The sequence below is a fragment of the Trachurus trachurus genome, assembly GCF_905171665.1.
Source record: "Trachurus trachurus genome assembly, chromosome: 22".
Taxonomy (NCBI): Eukaryota; Metazoa; Chordata; class Actinopteri; order Carangiformes; family Carangidae; genus Trachurus; species Trachurus trachurus.
In genome coordinates this window covers 29,001,594-29,022,674 of record NC_139907.1, presented here as the reverse complement: position 1 = coordinate 29,022,674, position 21,081 = coordinate 29,001,594, and the positions used below count along the sequence as shown (strand labels likewise).

General features: G+C 43.4%; 1 protein-coding gene across 1 annotated transcript in view; it reads left to right on the top strand.

The window, feature by feature from the left end:
- myt1lb (myelin transcription factor 1-like, b) overlaps window positions 1-21,081 on the top strand; it is a gene marked incomplete at both ends in the record, with an annotated part of 71,123 nt that overhangs the window by 28,191 nt on the left and 21,851 nt on the right. The window contains 6 exons of the mRNA XM_083998671.1: window positions 4,585-5,793; window positions 10,554-10,688; window positions 15,400-15,490; window positions 17,557-17,664; window positions 19,157-19,383; window positions 20,217-20,503. Coding sequence (XP_083854797.1) covers window positions 4,585-5,793; window positions 10,554-10,688; window positions 15,400-15,490; window positions 17,557-17,664; window positions 19,157-19,383; window positions 20,217-20,503 — 2,057 coding nt within the window. The remainder of the gene's footprint in view (window positions 1-4,584; window positions 5,794-10,553; window positions 10,689-15,399; window positions 15,491-17,556; window positions 17,665-19,156; window positions 19,384-20,216; window positions 20,504-21,081) is intronic.

Below are 21,081 nucleotides of genomic sequence, written 5' to 3'. Positions count from 1 at the left end.
CACACAGCAGCCGACACGGACCGATGTCCCCAACTACTTCTAAAACTTAAAGGAACAGTTCACCACATGAGGTAGCATGTTAGCGTAGCACAAAGGCTGGGGCAGTGGGGCAACGTCCAGTCTGTCTCTGTCTGGACGTATACAGACCTACCAACCAGCACCAGTCATGTCAGCCTGCTTCTTGGCTGGGCAACAGTAAGATCCTGGAGTCTCCACATGGTTGCCTGGCAACTGTCAGCTGAGCCAAGGAATACTTGGGTTCGGAACCCCCAGTAAAACAGCAAACTGTTGTTTTTGCACTGCAGTTTTTCTACAAACAACATATAATGTTAATTTTTAGCCTGTTCATTGATATCACACACTGACACTGCCACACCTGCCCGCTGTACATAATGTCAATATAAATCCCACAGTGAATTATATATGTATAGGCAAATGTAGGCTACATATCCTATCATTCATACCACATAGCCTACAGCTCTGGAAAAAGAGACCACTCCCAAAATGATCAGTCTCTAGTTTTAGTATTTATAGGTATGTGTTTGAGTAAAATTAAATTAAATTATTTTTTTGTTTTATTCTGTCAACTACCGACAACATTTCTCCCAAAATTGAAAAAAAAAAATATTGTCATTTAGAGATTTTATTGGCTAATGACTAAACTAGTCTAAATAACAGAAATATCAAGTCTTTTCAGACCTTGAATAATAATAATAATGCACAGAAAACATGTTCATATTTATTCCTAAACAACACAGCAGGAATATTTTAACTCAGGAAGAGTTTATAAACCAGTTTTTGTGGGATAATGTCAATGTTTAATCTCAGCAGTGGTTTTTATAATCTTCCTATAAAACCAGATGTGGTTCAGGTGATGACCTCATCAGTTTCTCATTAAGGAGAATGAGTTGTGTTTGTGTTGGTATTTAAAGAAGAAAAGAAAAGAATGACTGTCATACATGTAGAGATGCTTTTAAGAAACACTTGTGAAAGTGCTCTCTTAATTTTTTCCAGAGCTGTACATATATTTATCCATTATTTATTATTTATTGCATGATGGCACTACCTCATTGTTTATTTGCACTACATGTTAGGCTACTGTACAGTACAGTCTGGCCATGCACTTTTATTGAACTCATTTTGTATTATTCTCATTCTTATTATTCTTTAACTCATTGTACAGTTGTTGTTGTTGTTGTTGTTGTTGTTGTTGTTGTTGTTGTACGTCTAAGTCAGAGACTAATGCAAAAACCGGGTCGTATTCATTGTATGCAACAAAGGCTACTTGGACAATAAATCTGATTCAGATTCAGATTCTGATTCAGGTATCTGCTCCCAGTCTTTGTGCTGCAGTAGGCTAACAGGCTGCTGGTTGGAGCTTTACATTTATCTCACACAGAGTAACATCAATCTTACCATCTCACTCCGCCATAAAGAATAAAAATATATAAAATGTTATTGTTCCTTTAAAGATTTCTATATACTTAAAAAATCATACCATCATTTCCCATGCAGCATCAGTGTTCTAGTCCTCTTCTCTTTTTTATGGATTAAATAAAGTGGTTTAGAGAAGTTGGATGTAATCTTCAAACACAGACTGTGTTTTGCATTAGAATGAGAGGGAGGATGTGACTCCAGCACAGTGTGTTATTCCTATAGCAGCTCATTTTGAAAAAACTGCACTGCTATTGAAGTCTAAAGCCACCAGAATCTGGAGGAGAGGAGCAGGCACCAAACTGTCTGTTTTGCTAGTTTCTTGATTTTTCAGAGAACTCTTTAAAAAAAAAAAATATTTAGGAGTAAGAATTTTTCTTATTAGAGCAAATTGATCTAAATTGATGACTAAAAATCAGCGAGGCTCCACTCTGCAATTATTTTTTCACTGAAAAGTTTTAACCTTCTTCATGAGACACTGGGGAAAAATGCTTTTAACAAATGAATCATTTTTAATATCAAAGGGATCTTAAGCTGGTAGTTGCTGCTCCCTTGATATATTTGAATCTCGTAGTCATCAGAGCTGTTGACATGAAACATGATACAAAAATACCACCTAGTTTTAAGAAGCTTCTGCCCCATATGTCCCCCCCACTCCACCCCAGCCCACTCCACCCCCTGACGTGCCCAACACCAGATCTGGCAGGTTTCTCTCCTGCAGATTCTGCTTTGCACCCCTGCATCACGATTGGACCTGACAGTGCCTTCAAGTCCAATTAAGAGTGAAGCTCTGAGAGAGGAGTGTGTTAACCCTGTTTGGAGCGCACCTCCATACCCACCCAGTGTGGATGTGGCACCTCAGCAGCCATGCTCCTATTTTCTTGCAGACATGTGAAAACATCTCCACAGACTGGTGTTCATTAGAGAACCGCAGACGAGACCTCACCCTTAGCTCAGAGACGGTGGACTGTCGCCGCTGTCTCTTCAGCCTGTCAACAGCCTCTCTCTCCATGGCTGGGAACTGATTACCATTTATTTTTGATAAGTGCTATATGCACATGGCGCGGCGTGTTTTAAATTCTGCGCTGAGCTCTATAATCATAATGATACTTACCTCCTCTGCAACAGAGGGATACTACGTATGAATCTGCAGCAATTTCCTTAAAGGGATAGTTCACCCAAAATTCAAATTTCACTCATTATCTACTCACCCTCATGTCGACTAAGAGCTGTGAGAATTTTCAGAGTCCTCCATCCCTTCTCTGAGTTACGGGGGGGGTCCGCGCAGCAGTATTTGTCCATATAATGGTTGTCAATGGATACCAACTTTCTTCGTCCAAAAAGACACACCAAAACATTACATTACATTACAGACGAGCAGTATGGAGGTATTTGGATGTTTTTTGGTGTGTCTTTTTGGACGAAGAAAGTTGGTATCCATTGACAACCATTATATGGACAAATACTGCTGCGCGGACCCCCCCGTAACTCAGAGAAGGGATGGAGGACTCTGAAAATTCTCACAGCTCTTAGTCGACATGAGGGTGAGTAGATAATGAGTGAAATTTGAATTTTGGGTGAACTATCCCTTTAAAAAAAGGCAGAAACTCTTTCCATATGCATCATTACCATGTTCTCCATTCGCTCTAAGATAGCAGTGCTGGATGGTTGCTGGGCAGATTCCAATCATCTAAATGTAATAGAGGTGACGTTGTGAAGCTTCTTGGTGTTTCTCAGTGGCATTCACATCTCTGTAGCTAATCCAAAGCCAATTCAGGGCAGGGCAGCCTCTCTGTTCCCTCTTTAATCTGTTTCCCTTCCATATCCCTTTTATGTACCTTGATTGCTCTTCAAATTGCTTTTCTGTGCCATGTTTCATACCAACAAAAATTAAACCCCTGGTGCAGGGGGTTGCAGTAAGAAGCCTTCCACTGTCAAAATATGTGCCTGGTCATTCATGACTGTTCCCTGTTCCCGCTCTAAAGCCCTCAGCCCCCGAGCACCAATATTATATTGCTCTCATTAGACTGGAGTGAGTGTAAGGATGTGTGTATGTGCAGTGTGTGAGAGAGGGAAGTCTGTGTTTGTGTAGCCTGTGTAAATAACTGGATAATATTCCGATTTGTTTTTCTACACATATTCCATGGTCATGGCGTAGTACTTCATATTTGTAACTTTGATCTGATAAAATAGTTCAAATCTGTGTATATTGTGATTAGCGGTGAAAATTAATATTTCATCACAAACAATCACACTGTGCTTTTTTTTTTTTCATTTCTATTAATACCATTTATTGTCTTGTGATTTGCTTGTTCCCACCAGAAGTGAAACTCTTTATTTATGATTTTCCATGTGTGGGCCTCTGGGTTCATTTTCTCCACAGGAATGTAAGTGGCAAATGTGACGCCAGTGTGAGCAATGTGCTCTTGGCGGCTCAGGGCGGAAATGTGAAAGGAGAGATTGGAAGTGCTCCAGGAGTGAGTGCTTGAAATTACTGACAGAAGAGGTTCAGTAACCTTTTGCAGCCTGTCAGAATCAATTAGGCAGTGAAAGGAATTCAAAAGGTACTGATGATTGAATGTAAAAAGAACTTTACAAGCAAACGATGAATTGCTGCCGACTGGGGTTCATCTTGTTGTGGAAGGAACACCACATTATCTTGCAGATTTTTTAGCACATCCTGCAAAAAAATGATAATGATAGTAACAATGTTCTCCCCAATTCAAAGGTTTTTCACAATGTTTTGGTTTGAAATTGCTGAAAATGAAATAAAATGTCTCCCAATTGCAAACTATTTACAGAAATCCTTAGTAGTATTTTTAATCATAAGACCTGTACAATCTCTTTCTAAAGATATCCAAGAAATTAGGACAAAAAATATACTCGCCAAAGATATAGTCCCTTGTTTTCACAGATTCTCATTTGCCAGAGCATCTTTCTCTGGAACTTTCCCAAACAGCTATATTTAACTTCCTGTGGTGATTCACAATTCAGAGCACGAGCTGCTGTTAAGACTCTCAAAGTAAATTATTAGGGGAAGCAAAGAGTTCCTTATCCAATTTAGATGGACCAAGCCCAGAAATCTGATTTACCAGTAAAATAGAATGATGGAAATGAAATTACAAGACGTTTGTTCTTTCTGTCCAACAGAGGACGATCAGATGAGCAACGGCGAGAGGGGCGAGGGTGATGGTGGTGGAGGTGGTGGAGGAGGTGGCGGCAGCAGCCATGCCAAATCTGGCCCCACGGCCGAGAAGGACAACAACAACAACGAAGAGTATGAAAACTATGACGAGCTGGTGGCCAAGTCGCTCCTCAACCTGGGCAAGATCGCAGAAGACGCCGCAAACAGAGCCCTGACAGAGTCTGAGATGAACAGCAACTCCTCCAACAGCGCAGAGGAGGATGACGAGGAAGAGGAGGAGGACGATGATGAGGAAGAGGAGGAGGAGGAGGAGGAAGAAGAGGAGGAGGAGGAGGAGGAGGAGGAAGAGGAAGAGGAAGAGGAGGAGGAAGAGGGGGAAGGGGATGGAACGCAGAGGGCCGATCTGAGTTTGGACGTTGACAGCGACGTTGTCCGGGAGACGGTGGACTCTCTCAAGCTGCTGGCTCAGGGTCACGGGGCGGTGCTGTCCGACAACATGGACGGAGAGGGGTTTGAGGACGGGACAGGTGAGAACAGGGGCGAGAACGAGCGCGGCCGCGGCGAGGGGAATGGACACAATGGTGGTAATGGACAAATGAAGACCGCCGGTAATGGACAAATAGAGAACAGCGACGAGGAGGTGTGTCTCAGCAGTCTGGAGTGCCTACGGAACCAGTGCTTCGACCTGGCGCGGAAACTAAGCGAAACGAAGCCCTCCGACCGAACCGGACCGCCACAGCTAAATCTTTTCTCGTGCGGAGGAGACCCCAATCAACAGCCCCAGCATCACGGCTACGGGGACTTCGGCCACGGCCAGGACGACAGGAGGTCGCTCGATAGGAACTATTCCGACATGGACAATCTGCTGAAGCTGGAGGAGCAGCTGAGCCCGCGCTCCAAAGCCTTCTCCAGCTGCGCGCAGGACGACCGCTACCACACCAGCCACCGGGACTTCGACGAGGACACGGCCTCGGTGACGTCGGACCGGTCGGAGGAGGTGTTCGACATGACCAAGGGGAACCTGTCCCTCCTGGAGAAGGCCATCGCGCTAGAGTCGGAGCGCGCCAAGGCCATGCGAGACAAGATGGCCGCCGAGGCCGCCAGGAGAGACGGGGTGAGGTACGGCCACGACGACCACGGCCCGCGGCACGGCTACGGCGTGGAGCGTAAAGCCCGCCTCCCCGACGGTATGAAGAAGCCTTTCTACCATAAAGGTGAGTGATTCTCTCTGCACACGGACACGCTCGGATGCACACGGGTCTTCCCATTGGAAACCACATCCACACAGGTGTAGGCATGTTTACCTCATTTAACAAGCTCAGGTAAAAAAAAAAAACTGTTTGTCTGCCACTGTTGGGCTCTGTATTGTATCTATCCTGCACTGGAGACTAGACAGCCCACATGCATTCTGGGAACCTCACTATAACCCCAGGACAAGCTTTTTCAGCCAATTTGGAAATTCGCATCTCGGTAGCAGCGGGAGCAGCAGCAGCAGCTTATGTTGTTAAAATAGGCCAGCATGGAAACATCAGAGGGTAGGCTTGTCAGGCATAAGTAATGGCAATCTGCACGGCCTGTTAGGACCGCAAATCTCATCCCTGCGATGCAGCTTGGGGTAAAGCTGCCTATTTTTAAACCTGAGCAAGCACTCGGGAGAGGAAGCTACAAAACAGAGGCCGTCTGCCTTCAGAAAGGATTCATTCTGTAGGGAGCAAATCATCTTTTTATGTTTGTTTATGACCTAACACTCCGACTGATACTGACTGATACTACAGAGACACAAATATACAAATATTACAAAGACTGTAGTATTCCCTCAGTGGTAACTTAGTGAACGTCTTGTTGTGTACCTACAAAGAGGAGCTGCAGTCACAGACACGCTGCATTGGCATTTGCAGAGGTCTGATCACCGGCTCCCTTGTTTAACTCTTAATTATTCCTCACATCGTACCCTTTACTGCAACGATACTCAGGCTTAGGTTGGCCCCCCCCCCTCCCTCCCCATAAGGAAGATATCAGATGAGAGCAACAAATAAGAGCATGCTAAATCACAGCAGGGTAATATTACACCTAAATGCCACACAACTCACAGCAGGTATATATTGCTACTTAAATGCCACACAAATGTTAATTTCAAGAGCCTTCCTATCGCCCCTGTGTCTGGCTAATGTTGGAATAATGAGAGGACGCCAGACAGTTGCATCACGATAACATCTTTCCCCGGGCGAGATAGGAGCAGACACTCGTTGACCAGGGTTCTTGTGTATGATTTATAAAACAGAACACGGCGAGGGAGGGAGGAGTGTCGGGGTGGAGGCGGAGGCGGCGGTAGTGATAGGGGACGGAGGGGATCGAGGCTTTCAGAGAAGAGACCAGCTCCCAGAGAGAAACATGAGGCTGAGATGAAAATTGAACAGTACCAGAATGACCGATAACGAACGACAGGCCCACTGACTGCACATTAATTATCCAGAGATGGTATGGTAATGGGGGCCATTTGCTATGCAAAGCGCAGACCATCCCCAGCCACAATCAATATCCCCCTGCTTTCTAATATGCCTTCCACTCGGCTGCCTCCACTCTGCAATGGAAAAAACGTGGCAGACCGAACGCACAGGCCATCACATATGTGTGTGTGTGTGTGTGTGTGTGTGTGTGTGTGTGTGTGTGTGTGTGTGTGTGTGTGTGTGTGTGTGTGTGTGTGTGTGCGTGTGTGTGCCTCTGTGCGAGTGGAAACGGAGAATTATTTCCAACGTACTGTTCAAACACTAACAGTCAGTGTAATAATGTGCCAGAAAAGAAGCCGTTATTAAGAAGCCAGGTTTTACATACGGACCAAGTTCTTTATCAACATGCCCCCCCCCACCCCCACACCCCCCGCTATGCTTTTATTGCACCCGTGGCAGACAGAGAGAGACATGACGTTGCAATATTGTACCAAACTCATGTGCCCCCACAGTGACATAGATAGATGACAACATCAGGGGATAATGAGCTACATTTTTGTTCTGATTAATGAGACATGGGATTTGGTTTGGTGACTGGCTTGTAAATGTATGAGTAGGTGTGTTCCACACCGCCTCTTCATTTTATCCTCCACTCATTTATTCCTCTTGTTGCTCTGGGTTTGTTTTGGGTTGGTCAGAACGTGTCCTACAGGTGGACTTCTTTACTTCTCCAATCCTAGGTCCTGATGAAGGTTCAGTCTCAGAGTCACCTCCACTAACAGTTTTTATGATACCAATTTTTAATTTTCATGATTTCTAGACATTACAATGCCACAACAAACATACAGCTCTGGAGAAAATAAAGCAACCACTCTAAATAATAAATAAATAAATCAGCTTCTCTACATGTATGGCAGCCATGGATTCCAGTGTCTGTTGAACTCCAACACAAGCACACCTCACTCTACTATTTAATGAGGAAGAAAGAAACACTGCTGTCAGTAGAAATTGGGATTATTCCACCAATTTTGATTTCTAAACTCTTCCTAAGTTTAAAAAGTAGTGTTGTGTTGTTAACTTGTTTTCTTTGCATTATACAAGGTCTGAAAACACCAGATTTTTTTTGGTTATTTTGACCTGTTGCCATTTTCTGCAAATAAATGCTCTAAATGACAATATTTTTATTTCCAATTTGGGAGAAATCTTGTCAGTAGGTTATAGAATGAAACAAAAGTGTTAATTTTACTCAAACACATACAGTAGCTATGAATAGTAAAACCAGAGGAACTGATCATTTTGAAGTGGTCTCTTCATTTTTTCCAGAGCTGTAATATACTGACATAACATAAACACATAAACCTAGGATAGGTTACACCTCGTACAAATTAGGTTCCACAAACAAACCCAAACAAAATGCAGACAAACAACCAAATTACATATTTTATTGTCCTGTAATAAACTTTATATATTTTCCCCATTTCAACTGATATGTATGGGGGCGGTGTATCATCCTATATGATAACTCTCCATATGCTGCTACTGTACCTAAACAAGTGAACCAGAGACTGGATGGAGGGAGGGAGGTCTTCTGATTCCCATTCCCTAACAAGTAACTACAACTGGCTGTATGGATCCATGTTGTGGTTCAGGGGTTCCCTTTAAAGGTCCAGCGTCCCCCAGGACATACAAGCTCAGCAGCAATAGAATGTTTTGACCCATAATTAGTTTAATATTTTCATAAATTGCTGTCCACCACATCTGAGCCTTGGGACAGCCACCATAACAATTGAATATGGGTACCTTATTGTCCTATGAAAAGATATAGGCTTTTGTTGTTGATAGGCAGTGTAAAGTGTATCCCACAAAAGCCACTGCATTTGGACTGTAAGAAGAATCCTTGTCCTTCTTGAGGGTCAGTGTTAAAGGTGGACGGCTGCATTTGAAGAACCGATGCCAGTTGGCACTCCCTGGTATCCCTGCTTTTTGGTGGTAACCATATCTGATCTGGGCCGGGCTGAAATAGGAGCGCGTGGTTTTGGAAAGGGAAAGACAATCTTCTCCGGTGTGTGTGTGTGTGTGTGGGTGTGTGTGTGTGTGTGTATGTATGTGTGTGTGTTTTGGGCCCTCATTGTCACACTCAGGTCAACAAAGTAGCCGTGGCTTTGATGAAGAGAATATTAAGAACATGATGCATTCTTAATTCAAGCTACACTTGACGATGAAACTCTTTTTGTTGAAGGTCATGAACACTGGAATTTTAATATTTAAACAAACTTCATGATAAAAGAAAAAGATCTTTCCACAAGTCAAATATTGTGTCTTTGTCATCGTCAGTGTTCATGACATTTCATCATATAGATCTAGCAACTTTAAATGAGAAATAAATCCACTTATGGTGTAGATATGTGTAATTACAATAGAGAAAATGTGGTTTTGGTTTCAGTCAGAGGTTGTTCAACAATATCCTCATTTGTTTTGCTGCATTGACATATATCTACATCTAGAATGTTTAACCTTATACCCATGTGCTGTTTTTTTAATATATTTTTTTAATGAAATATAAGACATATCATGAGGAAAATAATGTCTGCTAGTCTGATTCTGAGTGAGAACAGACATGTGGCTGAGTCTCTGTAACCATCTGGACATGCACAGCTCTTTCACAGGTGAACCAGGCTCAAACAGCGCAGAACTGCTTCCTGCCCCAGTTTCCCTTTTTGTGGGGAAACTGTGTTTAATCACATATTAATCATAACCGTTTTCACATAGTTTAAAGGGATAGTTCAACATTTTGGCAAATTCCTCCTATTGCCATAATCCCTATAGTCATAGCAGTAGGTTCATTACTTTTAATTATCGGTGCATGTTGTTTTTTGATCGGTGGAGCAGAGACGTGAGCTGCTCAGCGAACACAATGGAGACTCAAGGTATTTTCGTCTTTCCCTCATCAAACTAAATACACAATCCAACAACTCCAAAACACTCTCATGGACAAGTTGTACATTCACCACACTATGAGATAATCATGTATAATTATGTAACATTACGACACATGAAGCAAATACTCGGAACTACTTGCGCTTTTGAAATCACTCCGCCCAGCAGCCGTGTCTGGAATGTAGTTCCTGTTTTGCATTTGTCTTGAAAACAACTCTGTCTCATAACGTTCCATTACTATTTCATAGCGTGGTGAATGTGCAGGTCACAACTTCTCCACGAGAGCGTTTTGGAGTTGTTGGATTGTGTATTTGATGAGTTTGATGAGGGAAATGCGAAAGTACCGCTCGCAGTGCAGAGCTCACATCTCTGCCCCGCCGATCTAAAAACAGCTTGCACCGACAATTAAAGGTAATGAACCTACTGGGATTATGGCAATGGGCGAATTTGCCAAAATGTTAAACTATCGCTTTAAACATTTGTGGAGAGGAACTTTGAAATCAACTTTCAGGTTAAAACATATACAAGAAGCGAATCCTCCGCAGCCATGTTGGGTATGGGATCACCTCCACGTCCCTCTCTGTCCGCAGATGCTTCACGTGCAGACAAGAAGGAGAGCCGGTGTCCGACGCCGGGCTGCGATGGCACGGGTCACGTGACCGGCTTATACCCACACCACCGGAGCCTGTCGGGCTGTCCGCACAAAGACAGGGTGCCACCAGAAAGTAAGCATATCCGTCACACACCAGCCAAAAACCAGGCATAGGTTTTTAGTTTATTTACCCGACCTGTGGCCTTGATGTCCTTTGATGTTCACGGATCGGCATGTTTCCCGTGGCCGCTGCTGTGTGTGTGTCTGGCACGTCCTGTGTACTTTGCTGTGGTGGTTGAACTGTGTTTGATATTTCAGTGGGGCGTACAGTGAGGGGTCAGACGGGTTGCAGCTGCGCTTCTCCTGTGACATTTTGCATGGGGCCGTGGATTTGCTTGCTGATTGCCTGCCTAGTGTGCCGTGGTGATGAGGTGGGAAATGAGGCCTTGGTGATATGCAGATTAGTGGCAATGCAGTGATTGGTGAGATGGTCAAGAGCTGTCAATCAGTGATTTTACTTGACTGCAAGAGACCTTCCCCTCTGCTAGACTGACTGACAGTGATTGAAAGCATATGATTTGGGGGTGGGGGGGCTATATATGGGTTGCATGCTTCTTCACAGCATGGATGGCCAGTGCATGTATGAGTGATAAGAAAAGGTTAAAGGGACAGTTCAACATTTTGGCAAATTCGCCTGTTGCCATAATCCCTATAGTCTTAGCATCATTACTTTTAATTGTCGGTGCAAGCTGTTTTTAGATCAGCAGGGCAGAGATGTGAGCTCTGCACGGCGTGCCGTATTTCCGGCTTTCCCTCATCGAACTCATCAAATACACAATCCAACAACTCCAAAACGCTCTGGTGGACAAGTTGTGACCTGCACATTCACCACGCTATGAAATAATAATGGAACATTACGAGACAGAGTTGTTTTCGAGGTAAACGCATAGCTGGAACTACATTCCAGACACGGCTGCTGGGCGGAGTGATTTCAAAAGCGCAAGTAGTTCTGAGTATTTGCTTCATGTGTCATAATGTTACATAATTATACGTTATTATTTCATAGTGTGGTGAATGTGCAGGTCACAGCTCGAGTTGTTGGATTGTGTATTTAGTTTGTTAAGGGAGACGTGGAAATACTATGAGCCTCCTTTGCGTTAGCGGATCAGCTCATGTCTCTGCCCCGCTGATCTAAAAACAGCTTGCACCGACAATTAAAGGTAATGAACCTACTCTTAAGAATATAGGGATTATGGCAATAGGCATATTTGCCAATATGTTGATATATCCCTTTAATGCTAATTGAATGTTAGCATTTCATTTTTTCACAAAACCTGAAAATGCTCACGGACCTTGATAACACTGTGTCTGCTTCAGTCATCCATGCCATGAACCCCATTCATTTATTTGTATTCCCCACTCAATTAAGTTATATTGAATAGAAAGGCACTATCATATCTCTAAGCCACAGATCAAGTGAAGTGGCAATAAACATTAGCCTTGGCTGAATAGTGAGTCTTCCCTTTTGAGAATTCACCCCGGCTATTTAGTCCCATTCACCTTGTGCAAACTTCTCAATAAAAGCCCCTTTACACGTTTCATTAACCGCAGCGTGAAAATCAAGTTATGATCTGCCATGACCCAGACCGCAATCAAAATAAAAGAGGTTTTAATAATGGCAAAGAAATTAGTTACCATTAAAGCCAGGCTTGTAAAGACCAGTGGTGTCACAGATGACTCTTGTTCTGTGGAGCAATGCTCGCACAAAAGTCCCCCCCCCCCAACCTGAGATGTACTCGTCTACCAGAAATGTGAAATGACTCAGAGCAGTTGACCTTGACTGGGATCAAGAGGCTCGGGATGGAATTTGGAAAGGGCTTGAATTGATTGTCACTGGAGATTTTTGGAATACGATGTCTGTGTTCGTCCTCCTCTTCCTCACTTGTGTTGATCGGGCTGACTTTTGGGGGAATTGATACGAGGAACACAGAACAGGATGCTCAGGAAAAAGAAAACACACAAAAAAAAGTTTTCTTCTGGACGTTTGTGTGTGGTGTAGAGGGCGCCGTGCTTTGGGCAGTGTGAGCCATCTGTAGGTGTAGCAACATCAGCCATAAATAAAAATGATTTTAAAAAATTACGCAAAATAATTTATTTATATAGAGTTTAGAGTTTAGAGTTTATTTATTTAGCACACATTTAAATTCAATGGTGCACGGAGGGAAGGAAGCTGGTTGGCTTGTACATAAGTTCCACCCCTATAACAAATTACAACAAGACAAATTTCTATGGCTAACAAATAAACAAAAAAAAAGGAGATAAAGTGCATACATAATCAACGTTATATGAGCAAAATGAGCAGAAATGAGAAAAAAATAAAGAGATAAAGTGCAAAGTGGTTCAGTAACAAATAAAAACAATAGAGATAAGGTACAAAAAATTAATTAATTGAAATCATAAAAAGACAAAGTAAGGATGTGGGATATGGAGAGAGCGAAAGAGAGAGAGAGAGGAAATATCATATATAGCACACACGTTTGCAAAGTGCTTGACAAAACAACATAGAAATCATGGAAGACAAGTTATGGACCACCCAAGTAATACAGCAACACAGGCAAAGTAGGGGAGACCAGGGATGGTTGTAATACTTTTTGTCTCAGCTCCTGTCATGGTGGGGCTCTCAAATTCTGACATAATTGTCTCCTCATTTGTCCACTACAAATAGCAATGCCTTAAACTTCTCAAACTATATCACAGAATTCATTATTTTATGTCAAATGCAACGAGTGCCCCTGTTCCAACCTCCACCACTACCAGGGTAGGTTAACACAACCTGGGCTCAGTTGTAACAGTGAGATGGAAAACTAAAAACTGAGACCACACCACAAGATATGCATCTATGTAAGTTTATTTAGCATGTTCCAATGCTAAAGCAACTTCCTGTGGTTCAGTATGAACAAAAGGAACTCATCACTAATGGCTATATTGTGTGTATCCTAACATTAGGAGAACATGTTCTGATTATACCAATTAATGTTGTACATGTATGAACGGAAACCTTCAGCAGGAGCTCAGAAGCAGCTCATAGTTCATGTTAAATTCCAGTAGAGATGGTTGAATAAACAAAGATAAAATGTGTTACAACCATCCCCAGCCCTGTCAGCCATTGTTTGACCAGCTGTACCAGCATGGTGGTTTGAAATAAACATTGATGAAATGACTCACTTTTTACCAAAGAACCAGCTCTTTCATCTTATACAAGTTGCCTAATTCAAACTTCAACGGTATCAATACAAATCAAAATTTAGACTTGGTCCAAAAGATTAGTTTCTGACCTAAAAAAAATGTTTTTGGGCTGTAAAACCTACACACTTCTTCACACAGCCATGGAGTCAGGGAGTTAGTGGGTACACATGATATTGATCACATAACTCTAATGCTATCCCTTATTGGTGACAGTGATGCTGTAACAACCATCCCCGGTCTCCCCTAGTCAAATTAAAAGTGTAGGATGCAGTTGTCTGGATAAAGTAAATAAAAGGGTCTACATGATAAAAGGAGATAAGATAAAGGTAAAGATGAGCACATGTCAGACATTAGACTGCCTGCAGGGAAGACCCAGCTACAGGCAAGTCTCTCTCCCCTATTAACACATTTGCTGGTCTGAATGGACAATGTGTGATTAATGGCTTCATTTAATTGCGAAATCACACAGTGTGGCCAGACTCTTCCTTAGAAAATGTGAAAAAAAGAGAAAAAAAGACGATTAAATTATATCTCATATTCATTAATTCACATTCCTGTTTGGTCATTGTTGCTCTTTTCTGCCGACTATTAAAATATTGAATCTCAGAGTCTCTGCGCTGTCTTTAGAGTGGTTCGCCCTTGGCGCCACATTGCTTCCTGTTTCCTTCCATGGACTATTCTGCTGTAGTTAATGCCTGTAGCTCTGTGTGTGTGTGTGTGTGTGTGTTATGTGTGTGTGTGTGCCCTCTGAATCAGGCCCACTGCTTCATTTCCTTGCCATTCTGTCTGTCTCTAATGCAGAGGCCACTGCAGAAGTGGGATATATGCATAATGTATTGGCTTGTGGCACGTCGAGGTGGCAGGCTTTGTCCAATTACCTGCACTGAATACCAATTAGTACGGAAAGGGAAGGAGGATGATGAGGGGTTAAAGTTTAAGGGGGTGATAATGATGAAGCTGATGCCGATGGGGGTTTGGCCCTGCATTCCACCGGTGTGGAGGCGACCCCCGCCTGCAGCGCTCCAACAGCTCCTCTCGGACATCCATAGATCATTAATCTAATTGGTGGGTTGCCGAGGGGATCTGAGACAGTTATGGACTGTTTTAATGGTAAATGGTATTGAAGACTGCACTCACTACCCTAACAACGTGCAGATGATAACAAAGCGCACTCTATCAAGACGCTGTATTCCATCTGTCTGCTTCTTCCATTGATTTCAAGGCGTGTGTTTTGCATGATTGCTAGCTGTTGGTCGCTCCGCTCTCTGCATGCCCAAAATTTCCCTCCATCTCTTGTCTCTTGCTGGCTTTGTCCTGTTAAACTTAAATGACATCTTTTTATTCATGACTGTCGCCACTCCATGAATACTAATTTGAAAGGGCTGGATAAGTGGAAGCAATATGGTGGGGAACCTTGCCTGCCCTTTCAAACTAGTGTTCATTAAAATGAAGAAGAGGTCATTTAGGTTCACACAGGCTCATTTCTTAATGATGTTTATAATGCCAAGCTCCTCACATACTAATAGAGCTCATGCTTGATTGTAAAGGGGGCTCCTAACCTTCCCTGTCTTTCACTCCTATCTCCTGTCTGTATGAAGTTGTGGCAATGTATGAGAATGTTCTTAAGTGTCCTACGCCTGGCTGCACGGGACGCGGCCATGTCAATAGCAACAGAAACTCCCACAGAAGGTAAGTGACAGCCTGCCTACATGAAACTGGCACTGTCCTTGTTGCACCCTCCTTACTTTACTATGGAACTTGGTTCTTTTTTTTTTTTTGAATTATCGTTCTTGTTTCATCTTGATATTTTTCCATCTCATCTTTTTGTTCAAGCACTGTTAAAGGGATAGTAGCATTTTTTTTAAAGTGGGGTTGTATGATCTACAAATAGCCCCTAAGTACTTTAATTGCAGTAGAAGACTCTCTGCACTCCTCCCGTTAGCAACGCCAGCCCATAGCCCTACCCAGAGATTTACAACATACAGTGTTGTGAACAGACCCAAAGAAACGGCCTATTTTTGTGGCCTAAAAGAGGTTTTACCTGAAAAAAAAATACACAGTTCCATTGTTCGCTATAATATAATTTTTTCCAGCCCTTCAAAGTGCAGGAAAAACACAGTTTTTATTTGGACCTAACCAACTGCTGATCTGCGGGCGCTAACCCTGGGCGGAGGGATACGTGAGTTGGTTAGGTCCAAATAAAAACTGTGTTTTTCCTGCACTTTGAGGGGCTGGAAAAAATTATATTATAGCGAACAATGGAACTGTGTCAGTTTTTTCACGTAAAACCTCTTATAGGCCGTGAAAATAGGCCGTTTCTTTGGGTCTGTTCACAACACTGTATGTTGTAAATCTCTGGGCAGGGCTATTATGGGCTGGCGTTGCTAATGGGAGGAGTTCAGAGAGTCTTCTACTGCAATTAAAGTGCTTAGGGGCTATTTGTAGATCATACAACCCCACTTTAAAAAAAAAATGATACTATCCCTTTAAACATAGTCTTTTTGTTTTTTCGGGACATTGTTTTTGTGTGGATGTGTGCAGGCGGAAGTGTTCGTCTTCTTAGCAATCCCATAGTTTAAACCGAGTCTGATTAGAATGCAAGCAATTCACACCTTCCACAGCATAAATCATTTATCAGCTCGTGGTGAAAAATGGCATCTATCAGGTGCAGGTTTGGAGGGAGAGGCTGAAAATAGCAGGGCGCTCTTTGCCAGTGCTGTCAGACGGGGGGGAGGGGAGGAGGAGGGGGGGATGGGGGGGGGGGGGGGGGGGGGTGAGGTGACAGTGAAAGAGGAGTGTCACCCAGAGCAGATGCTCAGGGAGCCGGGGCCGGAGCGGCAGCCATTAGCACCTATCTGCCACTCAGCCGGGGTGACAGGAAGAGGTGCAGACCTGGGAGGAGCAGGATGCCTGCGTGCTGTGCTCACTGACACGGCTGCAGTGCAAAATAGACACACACATTGGACACACACTGTAAACTTTCACTTCTACTCGAAAGCGCTGATATCAACCTCCCTAACCTCCATACACTCGCTCACCAACCCGGTACACACACACTCTCCTCATCCCCCTGCACACATTCATGCACGTCTGATGACAGCTACTCTGGCTTCAGGCTGTTGTCAAGGATCATTTTTCCATCGTGGCAACCGACACATTTGCAGCTGACAGACTGGATGGAGAATAATGGGGGTTAAGGAGAACAGCAGCAACTTTTGTCACATTTGGTCAGTTAGTTGTCATGAGGAAGTCTTCCAGCTCCCAGTTCTGTTGGAACACACTGCAGGTGTAACCGTACAGTAGATCCCAAGTGTATACAAGTGTGTACTGTGTGTGTGTGTGTGTGCGCTGTGTGTCTCGTCATCTTGTGTTTGAAGGAAACAAGATGCTACAGAATGCACACAAAAAAATGCACATTTGTCCATATGGGAGTCACTATTCTGAGAATTATTTCAAGCTGCTCAACCAGAAACATGCAAGCTGTCCGCCAATTGTGTTGGTATTTAAAGTGTGAACAGTGACTAAATTGAAAGATTTCTGCGTTTTAAGCAGAGTCTAAAGTAAAGTCAGGTATTTTCAGACTTGTGCGATTGATCGGCTGACAGACAGATGTGCATGAGCTGTTTTTGTTTTTTTGTTTGTTTTTTTTAGCCTGCCGCTCTAACAAGCTCATCGGCATGCGTGTGTATTCAGTGTAATGTGTGTGTGTCGGAAGCGCGCTCCACAGTACGACTTGAGTTGCTTTCTCATTTCAGTCTGTCAGGATGTCCCATAGCTGCAGCCGAGAAGCTGGCTAAAGCCCAGGAGAAGCACCAGAGCTGCGACGGTCCCAAGTCCAACCAGGCCTCCGACCGAGTCTTAAGGTACAGTAGTATTCACTCTACACAATCACCTTTTTATTTTTATTCAATTTAAAGGGATAGTTCACCCAGAATTCAAATTGCTCTCATTATCTACTCACCCTCATGTGGACTAAGGGCTGGGAGAAGTTTCAGAGTCCTCCGTGGCTTCTCTGAGTTACAGGGGGTCTCGGCGTAGCAGTGCATGTCCATATAACGGTTGCAAATGGATACCAACTGTCTTCGTAACAAAAAGACACACCAAAAAACATCCAAATACCTCCATGCTGCTCATATGTAATGTCCGTCTTGTATTGAAGCCCCGAAATGCGAAATTGTCCCGAATTGGACGAACCAGGAAGAGAAGCTTCCGCTACAAACAAGCTTGAAATATAGACTTGTTTAATTTTTTTCAGAACAATTTCACATTTCGGGGCTTCAATACAAGACGGACATTACATACGAGCAGCATGGAGGTATTTGGATGTTTTTTGGTGTGTCTTTTTGTTACGAAGACAGTTGGTATCCATTTGCAACCGTTATATGGACATGCACTGCTACGCCGAGACCCCCTGTAACTCAGAGAAGCCACGGAGGACTCTGAAACTTCTCCCAGCCCTTAGTCCACATGAGGGCGAGTAGATAATGAGTGCAATTTGAATTTTGGGTGAACTATCCCTTTAAGAATGCCTGTGATGTGAAATGGGTGGTGAAGTGATCACTTACGAGGGAACACAAATATGGATTTAAATATCACACAAGCTCAGTCCACTCTTGTTTCTTTTTTCTTCAGAATGTTTCTTTTTTTCTTTTCTCCTGCGTTCAGTAGAGCTATAAGATTTGAAGTCTCCCCTTTTTGTTTCATGTTTATTTCTCCTGTCCCCTGAGAATACTTTGAAGAGGCTGCGTCTTCATTCCGCTGCTCACTATTGAAGGCAAATGGCTTTATTAGATTTTAACAAAATTGCTTGCATTCATCACAGCGAAGCCAGAGCTTTTTGACTGAGACATTCTTTGATAGTTATGAAATGTTATGATGAAAAGTCTTAAGTAATTGTACATTTTATATTTATATCCAACTGAACATCAACAACAGAAGATCTAACATCCAATTTTTCCAGGTCTTAGATTAGGGCCCGTCACCATATAAACACATATCAAATGATAAAGGGAAGAATGGGAAAGTAATAAAAGATGTGGGAATTCAGTTTAGTCAGTTTTTTATTGACTATGCATGGAAATAAAACTCTGTAGTGTAGCAGAGTTGTGTTTCTTAAAAAAAAAAAAAAAAGAGGAGCAAAAAGAAAGAGGGACGCCTTGCAGCCTAAGTCAGTCCTCTCCCATCCCTGATATTCCTCTCCTGGAGTTTGACCATAAATAGTCTGCTCCCCCCCCTCCCTTTCCCCTGCATCTGCCCATTTTTTATTAACCAAACCCCCCAAGTTCCCTCTCTTTCCCCCTGGGCAATGTTGAGTGCCTCGGTCCAACTTCCACCCCCTCGTCATTTATTTTCCAGGCCTATGTGCTTTGTCAAACAACTGGACTATCCACAGTATGGTTACAAGAACAATGTTTCCACCAGCACGCCCCGCTCAAACCTGGCCAAGGAGCTGGAGAAGTACTCCAAGACCAGCTTCGACTACAGCGCCTTCGACGGCACCAACAGCCACCAAGTGTACGGGAAACGGGCCATCGCACCCAAAGTTCACGGACAAAGGGACAGCTCGCCGAAAGGATACGATGGTACTGTTTTATTTCCACTGCTGCTACATCTATTTTTATTTATCCCATGTTGAATGAATATTATTTGAACTCATAAGTACACAATTAAAGGGATATTTAAACATTTTGACAAATTCGCCTATTGCCATAGTTCCTATAGTCTTAGCAGTAGGTTCATTACTTTTAATTGTCGGTGCAAGCTGTTTTTAGATTGGCGGGGCAGAGATGCAAGCTGCTTAGCGAATACAATAGAGGCTCAGGGTATTTTCGTCTTTCCCTCATCAAATACACAACCCAACAACTCCAAAAACATTCTGGTGGTCAAGTTATAACCTGCACATTCACCACGCTATGAAATGATAACATATAATTATGTAACATTACGGCACATGAAGCAAATACTCTGAACTAATTGCACTTTTGAAGTCACTCTGTCTGGAATGTGGTTTCGGCTATGTATTTAAAACAACTCTGTCTCGTAACGTTCCGTTATTATTTCATAGTGTGGTGAATGTGCAGGTCACAACTTGTCCACTAGAGCGTTTTGGAGTTGTTGGATTGTGTATTTGATGAGTTTGATAAGGGAAAGGCGGCAATACCACACACCATGCAGAGCTCACGTCTCTGCTCCGCTGATCTAAAAATAGCTTGCACCGACAATTAAAGATAATGAACCTACTCCTAAGACTACAGGGATTATGGCAATGGGAGATTCGCCAAAATGTTGAACTATCCCTTTAAACATTTGTGGAGAGGAACTTTGAAATCAACTTTCAGATTAAAACATATACAACAAGTGAAGCCTACGCATTCACTTCCTCTATTGATTTTGAATTTCCCGACCGGTCACACAGTGAAGCGTTACTGCAAGAACTCCAGCTCGGCCAGCAGCACCACCAGCACCTACGCTCCCAGCAGCAGCAGCAGCAGCCTGAGCTGTGGGGGTGGAGGAGGGGGCGCGGGAGGAGGCGGCGGGGGCGGGGGCAGCAGCGCCAGCAGCACCTGCAGCAAGAGCAGCTTCGACTACAGCCACGACATGGAGGCGGCCCACATGGCGGCCACGGCCATCCTCAACCTGTCCACGCGCTGTCGGGAGATGCCCCACGGCATGGGGGGCAAGCCCCAGGACCTGTGCTCGCAGGTAGGTGGCGAGGGGGGGAGGGGCGCTGGAACTGTTCTTCATGATGTGTGATAGCAGTTTGTCTTAAAGGGATAGTTCACCCAAAATTGAATTTTCACTCATTATCTACTCCCCCTCATGTGGACTAAGGGCTGGGAGAAGTTTCAGAGTCCTCCGTGGCTTCTCTGAGTTACAGGGGGTCTCGGCGTAGCAGTGCATGTCCATATAACGGTTGCAAATGGATACCAACTGTCTTCGTAACAAAAAGACACACCAAAAAACATCCAAATACCTCCATGCTGCTCGTATGTAATGTCCGTCTTGTATTGAAGCCCCGAAATACGAAATTGTCCTGAAAAAAATTAAATAAGTCTATATTTCAAGCTTGTTTGTAGCGGAAGCTCCTCTTCCCGGTTCGTCAAATTTGGACGAACCAGGGTCCGTCCTCTTCCCAGTTCATCCAAATTTGACGTTTGCATTTTGCAAACTTCTCCCAGCCCTTAGTCGACATGAGGGTGAGTAGATAATGAGTGAAATTTCAATTTTGGGTGAACTATCCCTTTAAATGACAACTGTTCATCGACTGTTGAAACAAGTTT